The 18,763-nt window shown below is 41.3% G+C and overlaps 1 protein-coding gene across 1 annotated transcript; it reads left to right on the forward strand.

The window, feature by feature from the left end:
* The first annotated feature begins 208 nt into the window (after window positions 1-208).
* Window positions 209-18,548, forward strand: cmtm4 (CKLF-like MARVEL transmembrane domain containing 4). Its single transcript, XM_074666209.1, has 4 exons — window positions 209-1,118; window positions 10,006-10,182; window positions 15,915-16,013; window positions 16,317-18,548. The coding sequence occupies exons 1-4, from the start codon at window positions 933-935 to the stop codon at window positions 16,479-16,481; spliced, it is 627 nt and encodes a 208-aa protein (XP_074522310.1). The 5' UTR covers window positions 209-932; the 3' UTR covers window positions 16,482-18,548.
* The last annotated feature ends 215 nt before the right edge of the window (window positions 18,549-18,763 follow it).

The raw sequence follows: 18,763 nt of genomic DNA on the forward strand, positions 1-18,763 counted from the left end.
ACCCTGAGTCTTTGATAAGTGAGTGGTCATTTAACAGCTGTTTTTAGTGCCCCCCCCCCCCCCCCCCCCCCCGACTAAAATGATTGAATCTTTAATTCATATGCTGCCATTTCAAAGTGAAAACTTTCAAGACAGAACAACAGATACATTGATGCAGAATTAAGAAAAAACATATCAGCTGGCTGACTGACTGAAGATAACTACGATCTCTGTTGAGGCATTTCGGCAAAGAAATAGGACAAGGCCAAGAGAAAGAGGAGGCAGAAAAAGTGCTCGCTCCTGTCGGCGTGGTTCCGGCTGGATTCGTTTTGCAGGCTGTTTGGGAATAAAACGGGCGCAGATCCTGCGCAAGAATGTGCAGTTTTCAGAGGGGCGGAGACAAGCTCTCTTTGCATCCACAGCGAGTTAAGCTGCAGCCTCACTGTAGGCTGCTGTTGTGGAGAATAGCACAAGTTTACAATAGGAAACAAAAGGTTTTCTCTCGGTACCTCTGGGCCATAATGGGTGGACATTTTTCGGAGGCAGATCACACAGCCCGGTAGGCATTTTCTGTCGCTGCTGCTGAACTAACCAGAATCGCCCATGGTGAAGTGACACAGGGAATCGAACAAGTGACCCGCCTAATAGTTAGAAATGTGGCTTTTTGGAGAGGGACGCAGCGTTTGAACCCAGAGGAAGCACTATACGGCTGTTTGAAACGGATAACAGCCCGTTTTTCCTGTGCGTAATGTTAAAGAGCTCCCTCCGCGGCTGTTTCCCCGTGGGGTGGCTCTAGAAAGTGGACCGTCGCGTTGTTTCTCTCCATCCACTTAAAGCCTGCGTGGAACAAAGTGTGCTTTATGAAACATAACCTGGATCCAGGCGGTTTGTCAGCGTTGGTCTGCATGTGGTAACAGTTCTATTCCAAGAGTCCGGCAGCGTAAATCATCACCATGAGGACCACCGAGGAGCCGGAGGGCTTTGACGGCGAGGCCTCCAACACTTCCATGATCTCCGGAGTCAGCAGTCCCTACCAGCCCACTACAGAGCCCGTCCACGCGAGAAACGTTCTAGGGGGGATACGGTGCGATATGGAGTACCTCAAGTCCTACTTCGGGATATTGAAAGTGGTTGAAGTGGTAAGTATGAGCACGAGCACTCGTGTTATGCATTGTGTAGAGATATGGAGACTCGTAAAGTGCGTAAAACTTAGTGTGACGCACCATTTACTGACCAGCCTCTAAGCTTGAGGGACCAAGTGGCACCGGCACCAACTGAACCCTGTGAATTACAGTAATGTAGGTCTGTTCAAATCATTAATCCCCCAACTGTCAGGCTACTTCGATCCCTGGGGTTGTTAAATGAGAACAATACAAACAGACGTGACTGTGCATGTCCTGGTCTACCCTGCCCTACTCCCCTACTCCCCTACTCCCCTAATAGTGGTCAGTCAGGTTTCAATTAGGATGTCTCCACATGTGAAATTACAAGAGTGAAGTTTCTCTGCCTCACTATTTTCAGGAGGCACTAATTTGGAACGATAAAGTGGCTAATACAACATTAACCAATACTGATGATCCAGTGCCCATGTTTTTTCCCCATTTTTACACCTTTTTATCCAGAAATGTTTAAGACTATCTTATACCATCTTGTTATATCTGTGTATTTAATAAGCACCTATTGCTCCCCGAGAAAACAAGTCGGAGATAATATTTCTTTGCCAGGGTGTAGTAGCTACCAGAGAAAAAACTCATTTTCTCCAAAAGCATGCATTTAAACAGGATGTCTGAGCTGAGACACAGGCATCAACAAAGTGAAATGGGGGCTCCCAAAGCACTGACAATCCACCAGAGGAGGAAATATCTATCGAGCCTGAGCCATTTCTCTTCTTCTAGTGCCAAAAAATGCAGACACAGGCCTGAACACTCACACATAAATGAAGTCCAGGACAAACCAGTGAGTTCAGGAACGTAGCAATTACCTCAAACAATGTTTGTGAACAGCAGAAGCAACTTAAATGTCCAGATTGTGTTAGGTAATACTGCATAGTTCTGGCTGTTGTTAAAACTTAACTTGAGCAGTTGAAAAAGATGTGTTTAAGACATATTTAAAGGTCTCAAAGAGGAGCACCGTCAGCCTGTGCTGTTGCACACACCTGTGATGTTTACCTCTGTGAACGTGGGAAGTCAGGATAAGACTCCATCTGTCATTAGTGTGGGAAAGGTTTGGATCAGGCAGCACCCAAGAAGAAACCCACATGTGAGAGAATATTCCTTTGACTCAGCAGCTCCAAAACAGTCTTATTTCTTATTTCTGATCTTTTTAGAATATATCAGCAACAGAGGCCCAAACCAGACAAATAAACGAAAAACAATGTAAGACATGTTCTAATTTTTCATTTTTTTTCTGTGAAAAGATGGAGAGCTTCAAGGCTCAGTACTTTGACATGACAACATACCTGAGCTGTAGGAATTCCTTTCCAGTTGCACCATAATGATAGAGCTAGGGCATTAACATTTTTAACAGTTTGTGATGCAGTACCTGTATTTAGGTACTGATGGACTACTTTTTGATAGCTTGCAATTTTTATACAGTAAAATGTCTTTAAATGTCCAAAAAAAGAAAGGAAAAAAAGTTGAGGGCTTATTTTTCAAAGATATTTTTCTTTTTACTAGAATGCAAAATTACCACAGGCTCCTGAGACATTTGATGCCAGCATTTGGAAATCATCCCCAGTCAACAAATGTGTTTAATAACCAGTCTGGCAAGTAACTTGTAACTTAAATTTCCATGTGTTAAAAAGCATGCACAAAACATTTCCTTTCAAAACTGCAAGTTTCTTTTTGCACAAATTTGAGTGTGAGTGCAAACTTATCATCCATATCTCTTGTTGGTTAGCTTGTTCAGCTGTGATGCTGTTGTAATACCCAGTCTGAGCTAATCTTAGCTCTTCAAGGACAAGGACACAATCATTGATCATCATCAAAGTTTACATTCAGTGTCTCAAAAGAGGCTGAACAGGCATACAGCCAAACATTAATGGCTCCACTGGCTCATACTTTTACTGCTCTGCGTTCTAATCGTTAAACTCAGTGCCAGTGGAGGCTGTGGGATGATCTTTTATAAATGACCGATGGCAATGCAAAGCTGACTGCACAAGCACCTAATGTGTCACAGTTTCTGCTTAATCTATAACCACTCCTGTCACATAGAGATGGTGCTGTGTCTGTTATTTCTTTACTGTGTAAACAAAAAGTTTTTCTGTGGCTGACAGGGCAGTAATCATGTGTTGTTAATCATCATCTTTGTGCAAAAATCAGTCATACAGAGTGATGATTGGCATCACTGCACATCAGCAGACTACAGTACAGAGCATGTTGGATTGTACTGAGCAATTTTTGTCCCTAGAGGAATAAGACACTCTAATGTGTCAAATAAGTGGGTAATGAATATGTGCTTGCCACAACGTCCGTTATTCTTCTTTCATTTAGAAGTAGCGTCCCTGTTGCCTGACTCCTCCCCTGGAAATGTCTTACTTCCTTATGACTTTGCCAAGGAAATGTTTATTGTATCACTTCCACACCCAGTCCTTGTTTGCTCTAATGTAGTGGTTGCCAACCACCACGCGGTCGTTTGCACTGCCTTTGTTTATTTAAAAGCCAGGTAGCTAAGTGCTGATAAATTGTGACTGTGGTGTCACGCTCAAGCATTAAATTGCATTTTACAGGCTCTAGGTGAGATAGCTAACTTGATAATCCTTACACGAATGGACACACAGGCTCCTCCTGACCCTGTATTGATCAGAAACAACCCCCCAGTCAGGGTGTAACCTGATCCAGGTGTGTCCAACCTGACAGCAGGTTTGTCTTTGTCTCTCTGCTGCGACAGGTCAACAAAGCCCAGCTTATGTTCAACATGTGACCTGCTAAAATGATGGAAATTTGACACCTTTTGGGGCTCAACAGTATATCAATCAAGCTCTTTTTGTTTCCCAGCAAACCTCGTGATTATGTTTGTTGAACGACTATTCTGTCTACTGGAAACCAAATATTATTGTCAGTTGTACATTTGAGTTTGAGGGCGATGTGTAATGAGGTTCCCAGATACAACAAAATGTCAGAGAGCATTTCCTGCTGTAAGCCTTCTTCTCTGGTTAAAACATTATCTATTCTGAGCTTGTATAAAAGCGTAAGACAACAAGGAATACGTGTATGTACTTTGGGACGAGGAGACATGCAGGTCTTTGCCTACGTACACTTACCTTTGCCTCTTGGGTGAAGTATTACACATGCCAGGCTGGATTTTCCATCAACTTTTAGGCCATTTTTTGTGCACAAGGTTCCATTGCTCTATAAGTGCAGCACATATTATGTTGCATAGTCTTGCAGCAGAGAGGCCTCTGTTCTCCTCCATTAATTTTCTCCACACAACAGATGGTGTATAAGAAGGGGATCCAAGTCCAAGGGGTCTTAAAAGGGGCCTAATAAAGTGCATAATCCCAAAGATAAGGATATGCGTGCATGCATACAGATGGAGAGGAGAATAGGAGTCAATGTGCATGGTAGTGAGCTTTCACAAGCACCATGAACAGGCTGCAGAGGGGTGAAGGTTGACGTAAAATCATTACTTACATGATTATCCAGCATGATGCTTTGTGATCCCTCTGCCTGCCTCCTCCCCTGTGGCTGCCTGCTGACACCTGCTGCACAGGGACCTTGGTAAAGCAATATGCTTTCTTCAAGAGACATGACCTCATCCCTCAACCCAGGCAGCCCTCCACTCATGTTTGGGTGTAACCTTTTTCATTGTGTTACAGCCACAGATGGACTGCTATCCAACTAATGAGGCTCCAGCAGCTGCACAAAATAAAAAAGGCGGTCTGAAAGATAGTTTGATAGGTTGCTTTCGGCTGTCTTTGTTTTATTTTGACAACGGTGGACTTCTTGAGTTCATGCATACACTTCTTGTGTAGCTTTGCCCCCCCACTGTTTTCCTCAATGAATTCTCATCACTGCTAACGTCTGTATGTGCAATGTCCCCCATCGTTACCCTCATTGTTGACTTCATCATTCATAATGACAACCCATCCTGTATCTTTGCTACCGACTCCACTTAACCCCTTCTATCTCCATATCACACAACATGTCAACTCCCAACCCATAACAAAGGTCACATATTGGACTGAATCTGCTGCACTGACATCATCCCCACAAATCTTGTCACTGATTTCCCCATTTCTGATCACAAAGCTTTACTTTTTGACATTCACACCCAATTACACAAAGCCAAAGAACAACGGACCATCTTCTTTAGAAACATCAAACATATCAACACCACAGATCTCTCCAGCCCTAATCGGCTCCTACCCCAGCATCCTCCTCTGCTGACCTGGTGACTCATTATAACAACTGTCTCTCCTCTTCCCTTACCACCCTGGCTCCACTGAAAACCCGTTCAGTCTCATTTACTCTCACTGCTCCCTGTTTCTGACCCCCGCCAGCTCAAAGCCACTGGCCGTCAACTGGAGCGACTGTACGGAAAGACTGGACTCACTGTACACAGCCAATTGTACATGGATCATCTTCAACACAACAAGAACTCCCTCATAACTACCAAATCTTCATACTACTCCAACCTCATCAGCACTGGTTGAGGTAACAACAGAGTCCCCTTTTAACAGTCAGTCACCTACTTCAGCCTCCTAAAAACCCCCCTCCAGACATTTCCACCGATCAGTGCACTGCCCTCCTGGACGTCTTCAGCTCTAAAATAAACACCATTCCCCAACAACCGGCCCCATGCTGCACCTTCTCAAATGATCCATCCTCGATGCTCATCACTGCCCAGCATCTCATCAGCTCTGACTTCACCCTGGTTTCAGATCATACGATCTCTGAACTCATCCATAAAGCCAAAACCACAACCTGTCAGCTTAAACCTCTTCCCACCTCTCCTGTCAAAGCCTGTCCATTACTCCCATGATCACCAGTATAATTAACTCCTCCCTCACCACTGGTACTGAAACACCCGCTCTCAAACTGGCAGCTATCACACTAATTTTTTTTTAAAAAAACAGTGCTGATCCAGCTGACCTTCATTGTTAATGGCCCATCTCAAACCTCCCCTTCATTGCCGATATGCTTTATAGGGTGCTTGCCACACAGCTACAGTCTCACCTTAACACAAACACCCCTCGTGAATCCTTCCTTTTCTGTTCAAAACACAGCACTGAAACAGCCTTGGACAAAATCACCAACAACATCCTCCATGCAGCTGACTCTGAACTACTCACCATTCTCATTCTCCTCGATCTTAGTGCAACATTTGACACCATCTCCCACCCACTGCTCTTGGACCACCTGGCTAGCATTGGGATCACTGATGCTGCACTTTCCTGGTTCACATCTTACCTCACCGACTGCCAACAATTTGTACAATTAAGGAACCATAAGTCAGGGTGTTTGGGTGTTGCACTGGGTGTCCCCCAGGAGTCAGTCTTGGGTCCACTTTTCTTTATTATTTATCTCCTACCCCTGGGCACAATCTTCTGTCACCATGGGGTCCCCTTTCACTGCTACGCCAATGACACTCAGGTCTACATCTTATCCAAATCCAACGCTGCCATCCTTCACACCTCCCTATTCCTCTGCCTAGAAACCATTCGGGGCTGGATATGCAGGAACTTCCTGAAGTTCAACGACAGTAAAACAGAGGCCCTGCTAATCGGTTCCCTAATCCCCCCTCATCAAATCACAGTGCACCCCTGCTCCACCTATCATCAACGGTTTCCCTATACCCATCACCCGCAGGGTCAAGCGCCTTTGCGTCATTCTGGACAGCACCCTCTCATTTGCACCTCACATTCAAAATATCGCCCAGACTGTATTCTTCCACCTCTGCAATATCTCCAGACTCCACCCAAAACTGGCCCAATCCAGCATTGAAATTCTGGTGTACTCATTTGTCACATCCCACATTGATTACTGCAACGCCCTCCTCACCGGTCTGTCCACCAAACTCATCAACAGACTACAAATAATTCAGGACTTAGCTCCCCAGATTATCACCCTCACTAAATCATCAGACCACATCACTTCTGCTTCCATCCAACTTCACTTGCTCCCTGTTCAATACTGTATCGCATACGAAAACCTTCTCCTCATCTATAAGGCTCTCCATAACCTAGCTCCCACTGACCTCTGTGACCTTCTTCATGAATACACCCCCTTCTGCACCCTCCACTCAACCTCCACTGGACCACACACTGCTCCATGGGTGCCCAAACTTTCAGCTGCTCAGCACCCTGACTCTTGAACTGCCTACCCCCACACATAAGACAGTCTGACTCTATCAAATCATTCAAATGCCAACTCAAAACTCATCTATTCAAACTGGCTTACTCCCTTTAACTGAACACTGTGCACTTCACTTGTTTTTATGCTGATGTTTTGTTTAGATTATGTTTTACAATGCTTTTATTTTTTTTGTAAGGTGACCTTGGGTGTCATGAAAGGCGCCTCCAAGTAAAATATATAATTTTTATCATATTATTATAAATATTTTAAAGTAGTGACATTGTAAACAACACCAGAGTATATTTGTGAAATGGAGTGCCACTGTTGGTGCGCTCTATGCCTGTACAGCAGTTCACTTGTGGTCATCACAGAACAACAATAGTTAGCAAAGTACTTCCTTATCTGTAAACTGGATAAACAGGGTCAGATTTTGAGCTGATAAGAACAGAGGAAGAGGAGGAGGGGTCTGTAGATAATGAGACTGTGTTCATTCTCTCATGCTCCAGATTTCACAGAACATCTACATGCACAGTTCAAATCCAGGGTCAGGCTGGTGTCTTCATTAGCAAGTCTCAAAATCTTAAAATATCCAAATTAATTTGAGATTTTATAGTAAAAGAAAAACAACAAATGATTATTCTTCAGAAAAACAAATACCAAAATACTCCAAATATGTCAACCAAAAGTTTTTGGGCTTCTCAGTCACAAGTTTCCCCTCCTTTGTTTATTGTATCATGCACTCTGCCCTGTCCTTGTGTCAGCTACCCCCATAAAGTAGTCATATGGCCATCTCTCTAAATTCCTTCCATTTTCTCTCCAAAGCAAAATCCTTCCAATAATCGGATGACATCTCTAAACTTTTTCCTGCTAATTGCTTTAGGGTTGTAGTCTCTGATGTCACAGAGGAGAGGGATTCTAAAGAATGTGGTTCAACAATGAATTTTCAGTGTAAAGGCAGACTTTTTGTGGGCTTCATTGTAAATGGTGCTTATCCAAATGCATGGCTGCACTCTTGCCTGGAATGATGGCTGTTAATTAAATGAAAATACCATTTCTCAAGCTGCGGGCCCCTATTTTTCAGAGTAAAATGTAAAAATAAACATCTCAAAATAAAATACCATTGAAACAACAAAACTAGAGAAGAGATCATTACTTAAAAATGCATGTAGCTGTAGCAGCTCTTTAGTCTTTGGAAAACATGACTAGACCATAAATCTTAAGAGAGAATAAACATTACTTTTTACTGTCTTTAAAAGGTTTTGAATGTTTAATGTTTGCACTGAGTTATCCAGCCCGACAGAAAGTGTCACATGTATTTGTTTTGTATCGTCATGCGTGTGTGTCAATCAGACATTTTGCTCAGTCTTCCTGCTCAGGCTGTTATCAAACACCTTTTCTTGTTCGGAGGTCAGTTTGTTGTAGTTTCTAACTCCGCCATTGACATTTGGGATTCATACTGCGTCACATCTTAGAGTCCATCAGTTGCAATCTGATGACAATATAGCCTCTGTCAGGGACAGACAATACAGAGAGTTGTGAGTTAGTCACTGTTTAGAGTCCTTCATCTTGAGATTCAAGCCTTGTGTGTGAAAGAAGAGACTGCTTTTACAGATGATTTTTAGCTTTAGCTTAACTAAACTAATTAGAACATTAGTCAGACAAATGGATGAATTGTCTACAGACGTTAGCAGTATTTTCTGCTCCCTGCCCAGACTGTTTTTCCTGCCTTTAACTATTTGAAACATAAATAGAAACTACAACGCCTGCAATCATGAGCAGACATCTCTTGGAGAAACAACTGCAAAATGACACAGAAATTTAAGGTACCCTATCTTAACTCCTCATCCTTAACACTTGGGTAAACTTTGATCTGCTGATGCCAAAAAAAAAAGTTGTTAGCATGAACATTTAAAAATAGTGTTACCATGAAGGGTCTTGTGCCATTTTAGAGCCCTACGTTTACTAAAGTATAGAAAAGACTCAGATCACTGGTCCATGAGTCAAAGCATAGTACAAAGATAAAGACAAAACACTGCAAATGCTTATGGAATGTCTGTTTTTCTTACAGTGTAGGATCCAATCATCTCTCAACTCAGACCCATCATTAAACAAATTTGTATATCAACACCTAATGTAAACTGTCCAACCATGACGACCAAGCAGATCTGGTCTAATCCAGTCTGTATTTGGCTGAATCAGGTCTGAATGTGTCACAGTAGCATTCTCTTGGTTTGTTATGTCTCTGAGACTTGGACCACTGCGAAGCAATTGGTAATCTGCTTGTGGTTTTGTCCGGGTCTGCATGGCAGGCGAACACCTAAATAGCAGGATTCTTCCCATACTGTGGTTTGTTGATGGACGCTGGCTGGAGTGAGGCATCTTTACAGGCTGCCAGGAGTGAGACTGTCGAGGGGTGCATGGCCCCGGGTCTATTCATAGGACGATCACTTCATTATCTGTAGGGACTGGAATTTCACCATTAACAAACTCTCACGCACAGTTAAAGAAATGCCTAAACCTCAAAATCCCTGATTTCCCAAGATGGTGTAACTATTTATTTTGACATATTTTTGCTGAAAATGTAGTGAAGCTTTGAGACATGTCCAAATTCTAATCATTCATGTAAAATGTACTGAACTGTTTTAAAGTATTTTAGAGAAAACTATATCACATGTTGCACACCGAACTAAACATACATCTTCCCTTTCTTTTTCTCCTTTCTCTCTTTTAGGTTCTATCATTCATTGGATTCATCTGCATAGAGACTATAATGATGTGTTCTCCCTGTGGAGGGGTCTACTTTTTTGAGTTTGTCAGCTGCAGTGCCTTTGTGGTGACTGGAGTTCTTCTCCTCATCTTCAGTCTTAACCTGCACACCAAGGTGCCCCAGATAAACTGGAACCTCACGGTGGGTAAAGCGACACATTGTATGATAGGACCAGATATGTTTTACACTCTTTAATGGGTTAAATAATAAAATTAAAACAACATGTTACATGCCAACCATATTAAAAGATGTTAACATAACAGCTCCCTAAAACTAAAGCCTAAATACTTGGAGCTTCCCCTGGTTGTAGGCTCAGCCCATCCCCATGTTAACATATTGGACGTGTCAAACTGTAAAATCAGTCACTGATTTTCAGAAAACTTTTTTTTTTTTCAAATAAATTTTGTTCTTTTATTCCTTCAATCCTTTGATCCTTTGATCCGATCTAGACATCTGTAAAGAGAGTGGAAGGGGTGGGACATAAGTACTGTGGCTCCACCAGCTGATTACTAATAACTCTGGTTTGGGATGATGTCATCAGTGAAAGATATCATTGCCTGTCCCTGTCCATTTTATAAACAGAACAAAGACTAGGGAGTGAAGTTTGGACCACTGGACCAAATGTGTATGTAGAAAGACAGACCAAGACCATTAGCTATATGATGAAACTGGTTTTGACTTTTACCTCTGCAGTGTGGATGTGACTTAATTTCATGGAAAACTACAAGGTGACTCTGTGGTATTTTTCTTATTTTGTCAAGGAACTTGGCTGAAACATTGTTAACTTTGTATGCGGGTGAAAGATGTGGTCAGTTGTTGAAACTAATAAATGTCAATTGGCATTAACTGAGGCTTCTCATAAAAAAAAAAAAATCAGATGCTGCGTAAAATAGTTACTATGAGTATGATTTTAACAGTCTACTACTCTATAGAAATGAAATTTGAAATGGTTTTAAACCAACTGATACAAAAATAGAGAGGAAACACTGATGTCTATGTCATACTGAATTGCTATGTACAAAAAAACATTTTATCAACTATAGAAATTAAATGTATTTTGACTATACTTTGAGATGGAATTTTATTACAAATATCTTATTTCAACAGTACACCTACATAACTTATAGGAAGTTGAATTATATTATTCATGTAATGCTTTTGTGGTTACATTTGACAACTAAATGGGACTGATTCTTTAATCGATTAACATGGTGAAAACGTCATAAAAAATACTATATCACCAACAGAAATGCAAACTACACATTTAAAGAAGCATCTAACATGTTATAACAAAGCATGCTTTGATACCAACTCTTATTTATCATTGGCCCATGTTAATCTTATGTATCATACTTATCCTTTCATTGGCAAGCTGGTCATCTGGGGTCTGGGATTTTAAAAACACTTGTCTCACAATTTAAAAAAGTATTTTTCTATTAGCCTCAACAGTTTGTGACCCATATTTGGAGCTAACCAATTTAGAGTTTGGATGCTAAAGTGCTAAATACTGTTAGTAAACATCACAATCAGTAGCTTGTGAGCACTGGGTTGTTGTCTAAATTTTGAGTTGGTTAGAATTTAGCTTAGAGTAACCCTTAGCTGCTGGAATGTTGACCTTTGACCTTAACAAATCACAATGTTTAGTTTTTACATAAATATTTATCACATTTGTTTATTTTCCATCCCTTAGTCATGATTCATGAGTCATGAACATTTCTCTTATCAATGTTGTTATTAAACCCTGAATCAAGTATTGTGTGTCAGACCAAATGTTTATCCTGTGACAGTTTCTCTCTGCACACCTACATGTGTACATATACACATGTAGGTTCTCCTAGGAGTATGTACTATAGTAAAGCGTGATATGAGCTCTTTAAACCAGAGAAACTCTTGAACTCTGCTGAGTCTGGGACTGGTTGGGAAATCATGCTGTTTCACTGCTACCACCAGGATGTGCATTGTCAGCTGTAAGCAAATGAGCTGGTGGGTGTTCTCCAGCAGATGCTGGTTGCCTTTCAGTATTTGCCTACACATACATACACTGGTGTTCCAGGCTGCAGAAAAGTATCATTTACAGAGGGGGGAGTGGAAAAAAATGGTCTTCAACTGTATTTCCAGAGACCACACAGCATACATGTTGTAGTAAAGCAGAAGATGTTAAGCCAGATGTCCAAATCCAACCAAAGCTATCGGGTTGCATTATGGTATCCTTGGTACAATATTCCACCCCAAACATGAGGGGAGGGTGTGCCTTTGGCTTCTACTTTTGGAGACCAAATGAAAGCTTTTACCAGTCTGCAAGGAGAGAGTTCTATGATCTAAAATCCCTCTGTTCAATCCTTTTCCTAGACATACTATCCCTTTCTGCTGAGGCCTGCTGGCCCTCTTGTGTCAGCTCAGACTGACTGATTGTTTTTCCACATAGGTGGTAAACTGTAGATAAATCCTCCATTAGCATGTTCTCCTTGTGTCTGTGTGTTCTTATAAGCAGGCATGTGGAAGTGAGTTTGACTGTGGGTTGCCATTAGACTCAGAGGTTTTTCTTCAAGTATTTAGACCGTGGTGGGCTGAGGCTTGGCTTGTTGGTATTGTTGGAAACACGGTGTTGGGGCCAAGGATTTTGAGTGGTTTATATTTTGTTTAAATTTCTTTGTAGGATATCGCATTCTATGTTTATGCCCCAAAAACCCTCTGTTGTTAACTTTTGGTGAGTAAGCTGTATCAATGAAAGATTTAAAGTAGGTGATGCTCTCCAGATTTCACAGTCTCTCTGCCCTGCCTTTAAACTCTCTAAAAAGTCCCATGATACTCAGTTCCTCCTAACAGTTTAAGACTGTACCCCAGCCTGTTCATGTCTATCAGGTTCAAAGTCTCAGTCTCATTGAGCCCCTGAGAGTTTCACCATGAGTAAGCATTTTAAAGTGCTAATGGAGTGTTCACCTCTCTGACACCTTTCTTTGTGTCCAATCTCTAAAACTGTAAAAGCCAGTCCCCCTCTGTGTAGCTAGCCGTTTAACAATGTGGTTTAGAGTCTCAGAAGGAGAGTTTTGATCATACAATTATGTGCTATATGATCCCATCTCCTCCAATTCACCCTGCATGATGACTTTGGCGGTGGAGAGGGGGAAACACAGGCCCGGACTCCCACTTACACTTCAAGACTGGAATAAATTCAACCCTGGGGCCTTATCTGAAGCCCATTTTGTGACTTGTAGCTTTCCAGTTGAACTTTAGGTTTCAGTCTGCATGAATGAGCTTGTAATGCACAGTTGGATGGAGATAAAGGCTGAGCATCTGAGGTATTGTTTTCCTGAATCACACAGCAGAATCAGAGAGGGAGCTTGGGGACAAGGATGGGGTGACCCTGAGGACAGAGAGAAAGATGGGGAGATATTTGTGTTGTAATTATGCTTCTCTCCCTTAAATAGAGGGAAAAAGTTTGGGTGCCCTGCCAGGGTGCCACATACACTGATTGTTTCAGTTCTGGGCACAGACAGCATCTCATCCCATTAATGCATGAATGCACTCAGCCCTTGAGAGGAGAGACCAGTGCTGATCGGGTCTGTTGCATCCTTCCACAGCAGTCTAGTCACGCATTGCTAATGTCTGAATCTGAATGTAGAAATTTGTAGTTGTTCAAGGTTGAAAAATTGTTGTAGCGGTTAGTGTAACTAAAGCTAACACTGAACTAAGATTTCCAATTGGTTTAAAAAAAACTTTTTGGTCCAATTTTGCACATGTGTGTTGAGCCACCTGTGCTTCCCCAGTTTGACCCCATGTTATTCTGTCTCTAATTTTCTACATCACTATGCTGTATCCATACACACAGCTCTGTTTTGTGGTTATTATTAGCTCCCTCACCATTAATCCATCATCACTTTAGACCAGAAACCACTTTGCCCTTGTTATATTTACTTTACCAGAGAGAGGAATCCAATAAAAGCTTTGTAGATTTGGACTGCTAAAGTTTACCACCCAAGCAGACAAAAGACATTGAATGCTTCCTGGTATCTTTTATTCTCTTCCAAGCAGAAACATGCATGGCTGTGAATACTGACGAGATGTTAAACTCTTGCATGAAGCTTTATTGGCCCCGTGTGACTCACTGCTCATGTCAAGGGAATTGATTTTATAATTAGCGCTCTGCCTCATCTTTCCAAGGTTTCCATAGTTGCAGTCCAAAGAGTATTTCTACTCTTTATCTGTTCAGCACAAGAGAAGCACGGATTCATGCACAAAATGTGAAAAAGCACCAGTATATTGAACTACTTGAATATTTAAACTCAACTAATGCATGGATTTTGGTCATTGCTCTGGGTCTCAGCATCTAGAGCAGAGGTTGTAAATCGGGGCCAATAATAGAGCCAGTGGTTTGGTCCAGTCTGCAGTTGGTTATTTAAGGTTTTACAGAGTGCTGGCCTGGCTGCCTGGAATGTGGGAAAGAGTGAAACACAGGGACTGAACTGGTTGGCTGTTGAGAGAATGTGGGCTCTGAAGGTGGTAGAAAAGCTTTTCTGCATATGAGGACAGGACACTGGAACATGAAATTGCAGCATTTCCTGTTGAACCAGTTGGGTGAGATAGATGGGAGTGTGCGTGTATTGAGAGCAGTGTTTTCAGTTGGTCCGTCTGAGTGTGTCTAAGTGTTCACGGAGGTTGGCAGTTTGGTTTAAAGGGTTCCAACACTGTTGTACTTTAACAGGCAGAGTAAGCATAAGGTGTTATGGTTTGGTATCAGCGTGTTACTGATTGAACCCATGAACCACAGATCAGTGGACTACAGTCACAGCATTTATGCTCAGACTGAATCATCTGATCTCACTGTTGTGCTCATTTGTGTGTGTATGTGTTTCAGCTCTTATGAGATAGCCATTGTATGAGCATCGTGTGCGAGAGACCATGTCAGCCATGCTCACAATCATGCATCTGATCACGAGGACCCAGTCAGGCTCAGAGACCTTCATTATTAACCCTTCACTAACTGTTTGAAACAGGGGAGTAAAACATCAAAGGGAGGTATCTCTTTCTCCGCCTGTGGAAAAAGGAGGGGGTGCACTGAGTTATGTGTGTTTGTGTGTAATATGAGGTGCTCTTAAGTCTGTAGAGTTGGCTTCTTTGCCCTCCTGTGGTTTTTAAACTCTCAGTGAAGCACCAGGATCCAGTCTGGTTGTGTAAATGAGCACAGTTTTATTTGTTTAACATGGTACAACTACATCCAGGATGTCCTTCCTGTCTGGTTTTGTGAATACTTTTAGAGGATTACGTTTTGTCGTCAGCGAGTCAAATATATGTGACAGTCATGGAGGTTCATCAGTTATGTGTAAAATTATTACCAGCACTGATGCAGAACTAACATCATTCTAATGCTCAGAATTTTGTTTTTAATGAAACACAAAATTACTTTGATACAGCCATCAGATTATCAACTCTTCCAAGATTTACAAACATAAAAGCTTCATAGTTACAAGATTTCTGCAACAGAATAAATGGTTCCTTTGGCTGTTTTTAGCTTTTTAAAATTCAGTTGTTATGCAGAATATATATTTTGTGCATTTTATAACTGAATATGTGAACCTCACAATGTTATACCTTGTCATTTAACCATAAGACTTTCTAAGCACCGTGACATATTGATAACACCAAAGAGCCATAGCTGCAGATAGATCCTTTTAGGGTTGTATTTTAATCTAGACAAATGAGTAAATAAACAGACTTTTCCACATCAAAATGTTTCGTAAATAATGGCCTTTGGAGGAAACTCTCGACTTCCTACCTTTTATGTCTCTTTTAATTTTGTTTTGTTTTGTTTTTTTTTTTTATCTAAAAAGGTTAAAATGCCCATTAAAAGATGTATCTTTTTTGTCGTCCTGTAGGACCTGGTCAACACAGCTGCCAGCACCTTCTTCTTCTTCTTGTCTTCTCTGGTGCTCTCCTGCATCAACCACAACACTGAAGCTGAAATTGCAGCAGTGGTGAGCAGACTCAGAGCTAGCAGACATCTTTACAAATTGAAAGACTGATCCTTTGTAGAAATACTGATGAAATAGAATAGGAGAGTTTTTTCTGTGCACTTTTTCAATAATTTAACTGAGCCTTATTACTTTGCTTCATACAGAATTTAATTTGTTCCTTATGCAGCTACATTTGTGTAATTAAGGCTAGAACAACTATATTTTACAGACATGCACATATCAGCAACTGTGTCCATGCTCTGCTCTTCTTCCTGTTCCAGCTCAGACATTGTTTTTGTGCTCCCTTTTTCCACTTGCATACAGATCTTTGGCTTCCTGGTCACAGGTGTGTATGGGGTAAATACCTTCCTGGCGGTACGGAGGTGGCGCCGTGGCAATAGCTGCCAGGGTGCAGCTCAGACCAGTGAGTACACGCGAGCACGCACAGCCTCTCGTGGAGAGATGGAGGCGAGACCTGAGCTTGCATGAGTGCAGGTAGACAATCAGACGGACTAAAGGAAAGCCACCGTACTGGCAGCTGACTGAGATGGACCCTGCTCTACTCTTTGAACATTCATGTGAAGAGTAGAAAGGCCATCTCCACCCTACAAAATGTTCTCTGCCCGCACATCGAGGAAGTGCACCTTCATTTCCCAGGCAGAGATCTGAGATCAGAGCTCTGTGTGTGGCTCTCTAGTGACACACAAAGACTGGAGTCGGATTTAAGGGTGTCCTCTCTGAAACTTTTCATCCACAGATATTTCTAACTCATAGTGAGGATGACCTCCATGAAAAACTACAAAAGGCTGACTTAACTCCAACTCTGCACCGACTCATGTTCTGAGGATGGTGTGGACTTTTTTAAAACACTTTTAGAGTTTCACTGTGAAAGTAATCTACATAAAGAAGGCCCACTTTTGTATAGCTTCTGCTTTTTCCCCATGCTGCTTTCTGTGAATCTGTAGTGGTAGATCAAGATGGCTGCAAGATCAGCAACCCACTGTGACCCTCAAAAGCCTGCACAACAGCAGAAGTATTGTGACTTTACTGTTTTACTACGAGCCTGACATTAGATATTAACTCTACAGAGTGCAAATCATTGGTCCTTTCTCCTTTACAACTTTACAGTCACCTTTATAACCCATGATTTCTACCAGAAAAGACCAAACAGGGTTATAAAGACTGCAATAATGTCCAGCTGTGCAGGCAACAGTGAAGTCACACACAAAAATAAGAGCCAGAAACAGGTCGAATCCGGCAAAAATGTAGATATTGACATCTTAATTTTGTACTTGTCAAAGGCTTCAGATTGCACAAATGTTGGCGTTGTATTTAACATACCACTGTCACATCACAAGGTAGCCTGTTCAAGATCAACACCCTCAGCCTTTATGCTTTATCTCAGGTATTAACTCACCTTCCAGTCTCTGATTCTTCTAAATGATTCGATATGAAATCCCAGGGTGCCTCAACATGTACGCTGTACTTCTTGCCTTTGTATTTATTCAGCATGATTAGATGATGGATTGGACAATAAGTCAAGTAAAAGTAGAGAACAGAAAAGATGGAAACACGGTACTTTTAGCATCATCATCATCATCACAGCTTTTACTGTATTTGGTTTGATAAAACCTATGTATGCATCTACAGTAAATGATCACACACCTCATGTATGACTAATATTGATACATTCCACATCACAGCAGTTGTAAGGCTCGCACATACAGAGAGCAAGCATTCCTGACATTCTTTTAATCCTGTGCTGTTTGGACAATGTAATTAAAAGAGGCTTAATCTTAAAAAATCATGCTTAATTTTGTTTTTTTTAGGATGAAGGAAGAAGGTCAAGCTACTTTTTTGACATTATACTAATACATTGAATACACTATGATTATAACCGTGTGTGTTTAAGTTGTTACTTGAGACCTCCTTGTGTATATAGGGCTTCAGTGAGTTTGTGCAGGGTCCAGATTGACTCTATGGCTCCATCTCCTGGTCTGCATCTGCAACATGCCGGACTGACTGTAGAACCAGAAAACTACAGTAGTGTGTGGAAAGTGAGTAAGTGTGTGAGTGTGTGTTTGTGTGTGAGAGAGCGGAAATGATTATGACTGCAGGTCAAAAATGAAACATAAAAACTGTATGGCTTCTGTAACAACTGTAAAAGCTCTGACACAAACAGTTTGCTTGGTTAATCTGATTTTTTCTTATGGTTTTAGTTATTTATATCATGTAAAAACTATTTCTACTGCTTTGGTGATTGTAGTGGTTTAATGCCTGGACAATCATATGTTTTTGTAACTTGCATTGATGTGTTTGTTTCTGAGGTATGTAAAAACTGTTCACTCAAATGTTTGTACAGCAAATTTTGCAACAACCTTTTACAGGTGCATCCCAACTTCCTGTGTGATGATATAAACTGACAGTCATACTTGTCAAAAATCTTTCAGGCTTTGGTTCTTTTTGTTCAGCATCATGACCAGAGATGTTGCACTGAAATACACTCGTTTTCATATTAGGCTATGAAAAGTGGATATGAAGAATTTGACAGTGTGGGTGTTTGGCGTCAGATAATATTATCTTTCCTCTAAGTTTTTTACAATAAATATAGAAAGATCAGTCTTGCATGAAGCAAAGCCCAGTTGCATTTTTATATTTAAAACATTCACAAAAAAAAGTTTAAAGTGGCAGCATAAATAAAGTGATTTGGACATTATTTGAAATGTTTAGAATTTATTTCATTAGTTTTGCACTTGAGTGATGAGCAGAAA

The sequence above is a fragment of the Halichoeres trimaculatus genome, unplaced genomic scaffold (genome assembly GCF_033239565.1).
Source record: "Halichoeres trimaculatus isolate MK-OKI-2021-1 unplaced genomic scaffold, fHalTri1.1 fHalTri1_scaffold_3, whole genome shotgun sequence".
Classification (NCBI taxonomy): Eukaryota; Metazoa; Chordata; class Actinopteri; order Labriformes; family Labridae; genus Halichoeres; species Halichoeres trimaculatus.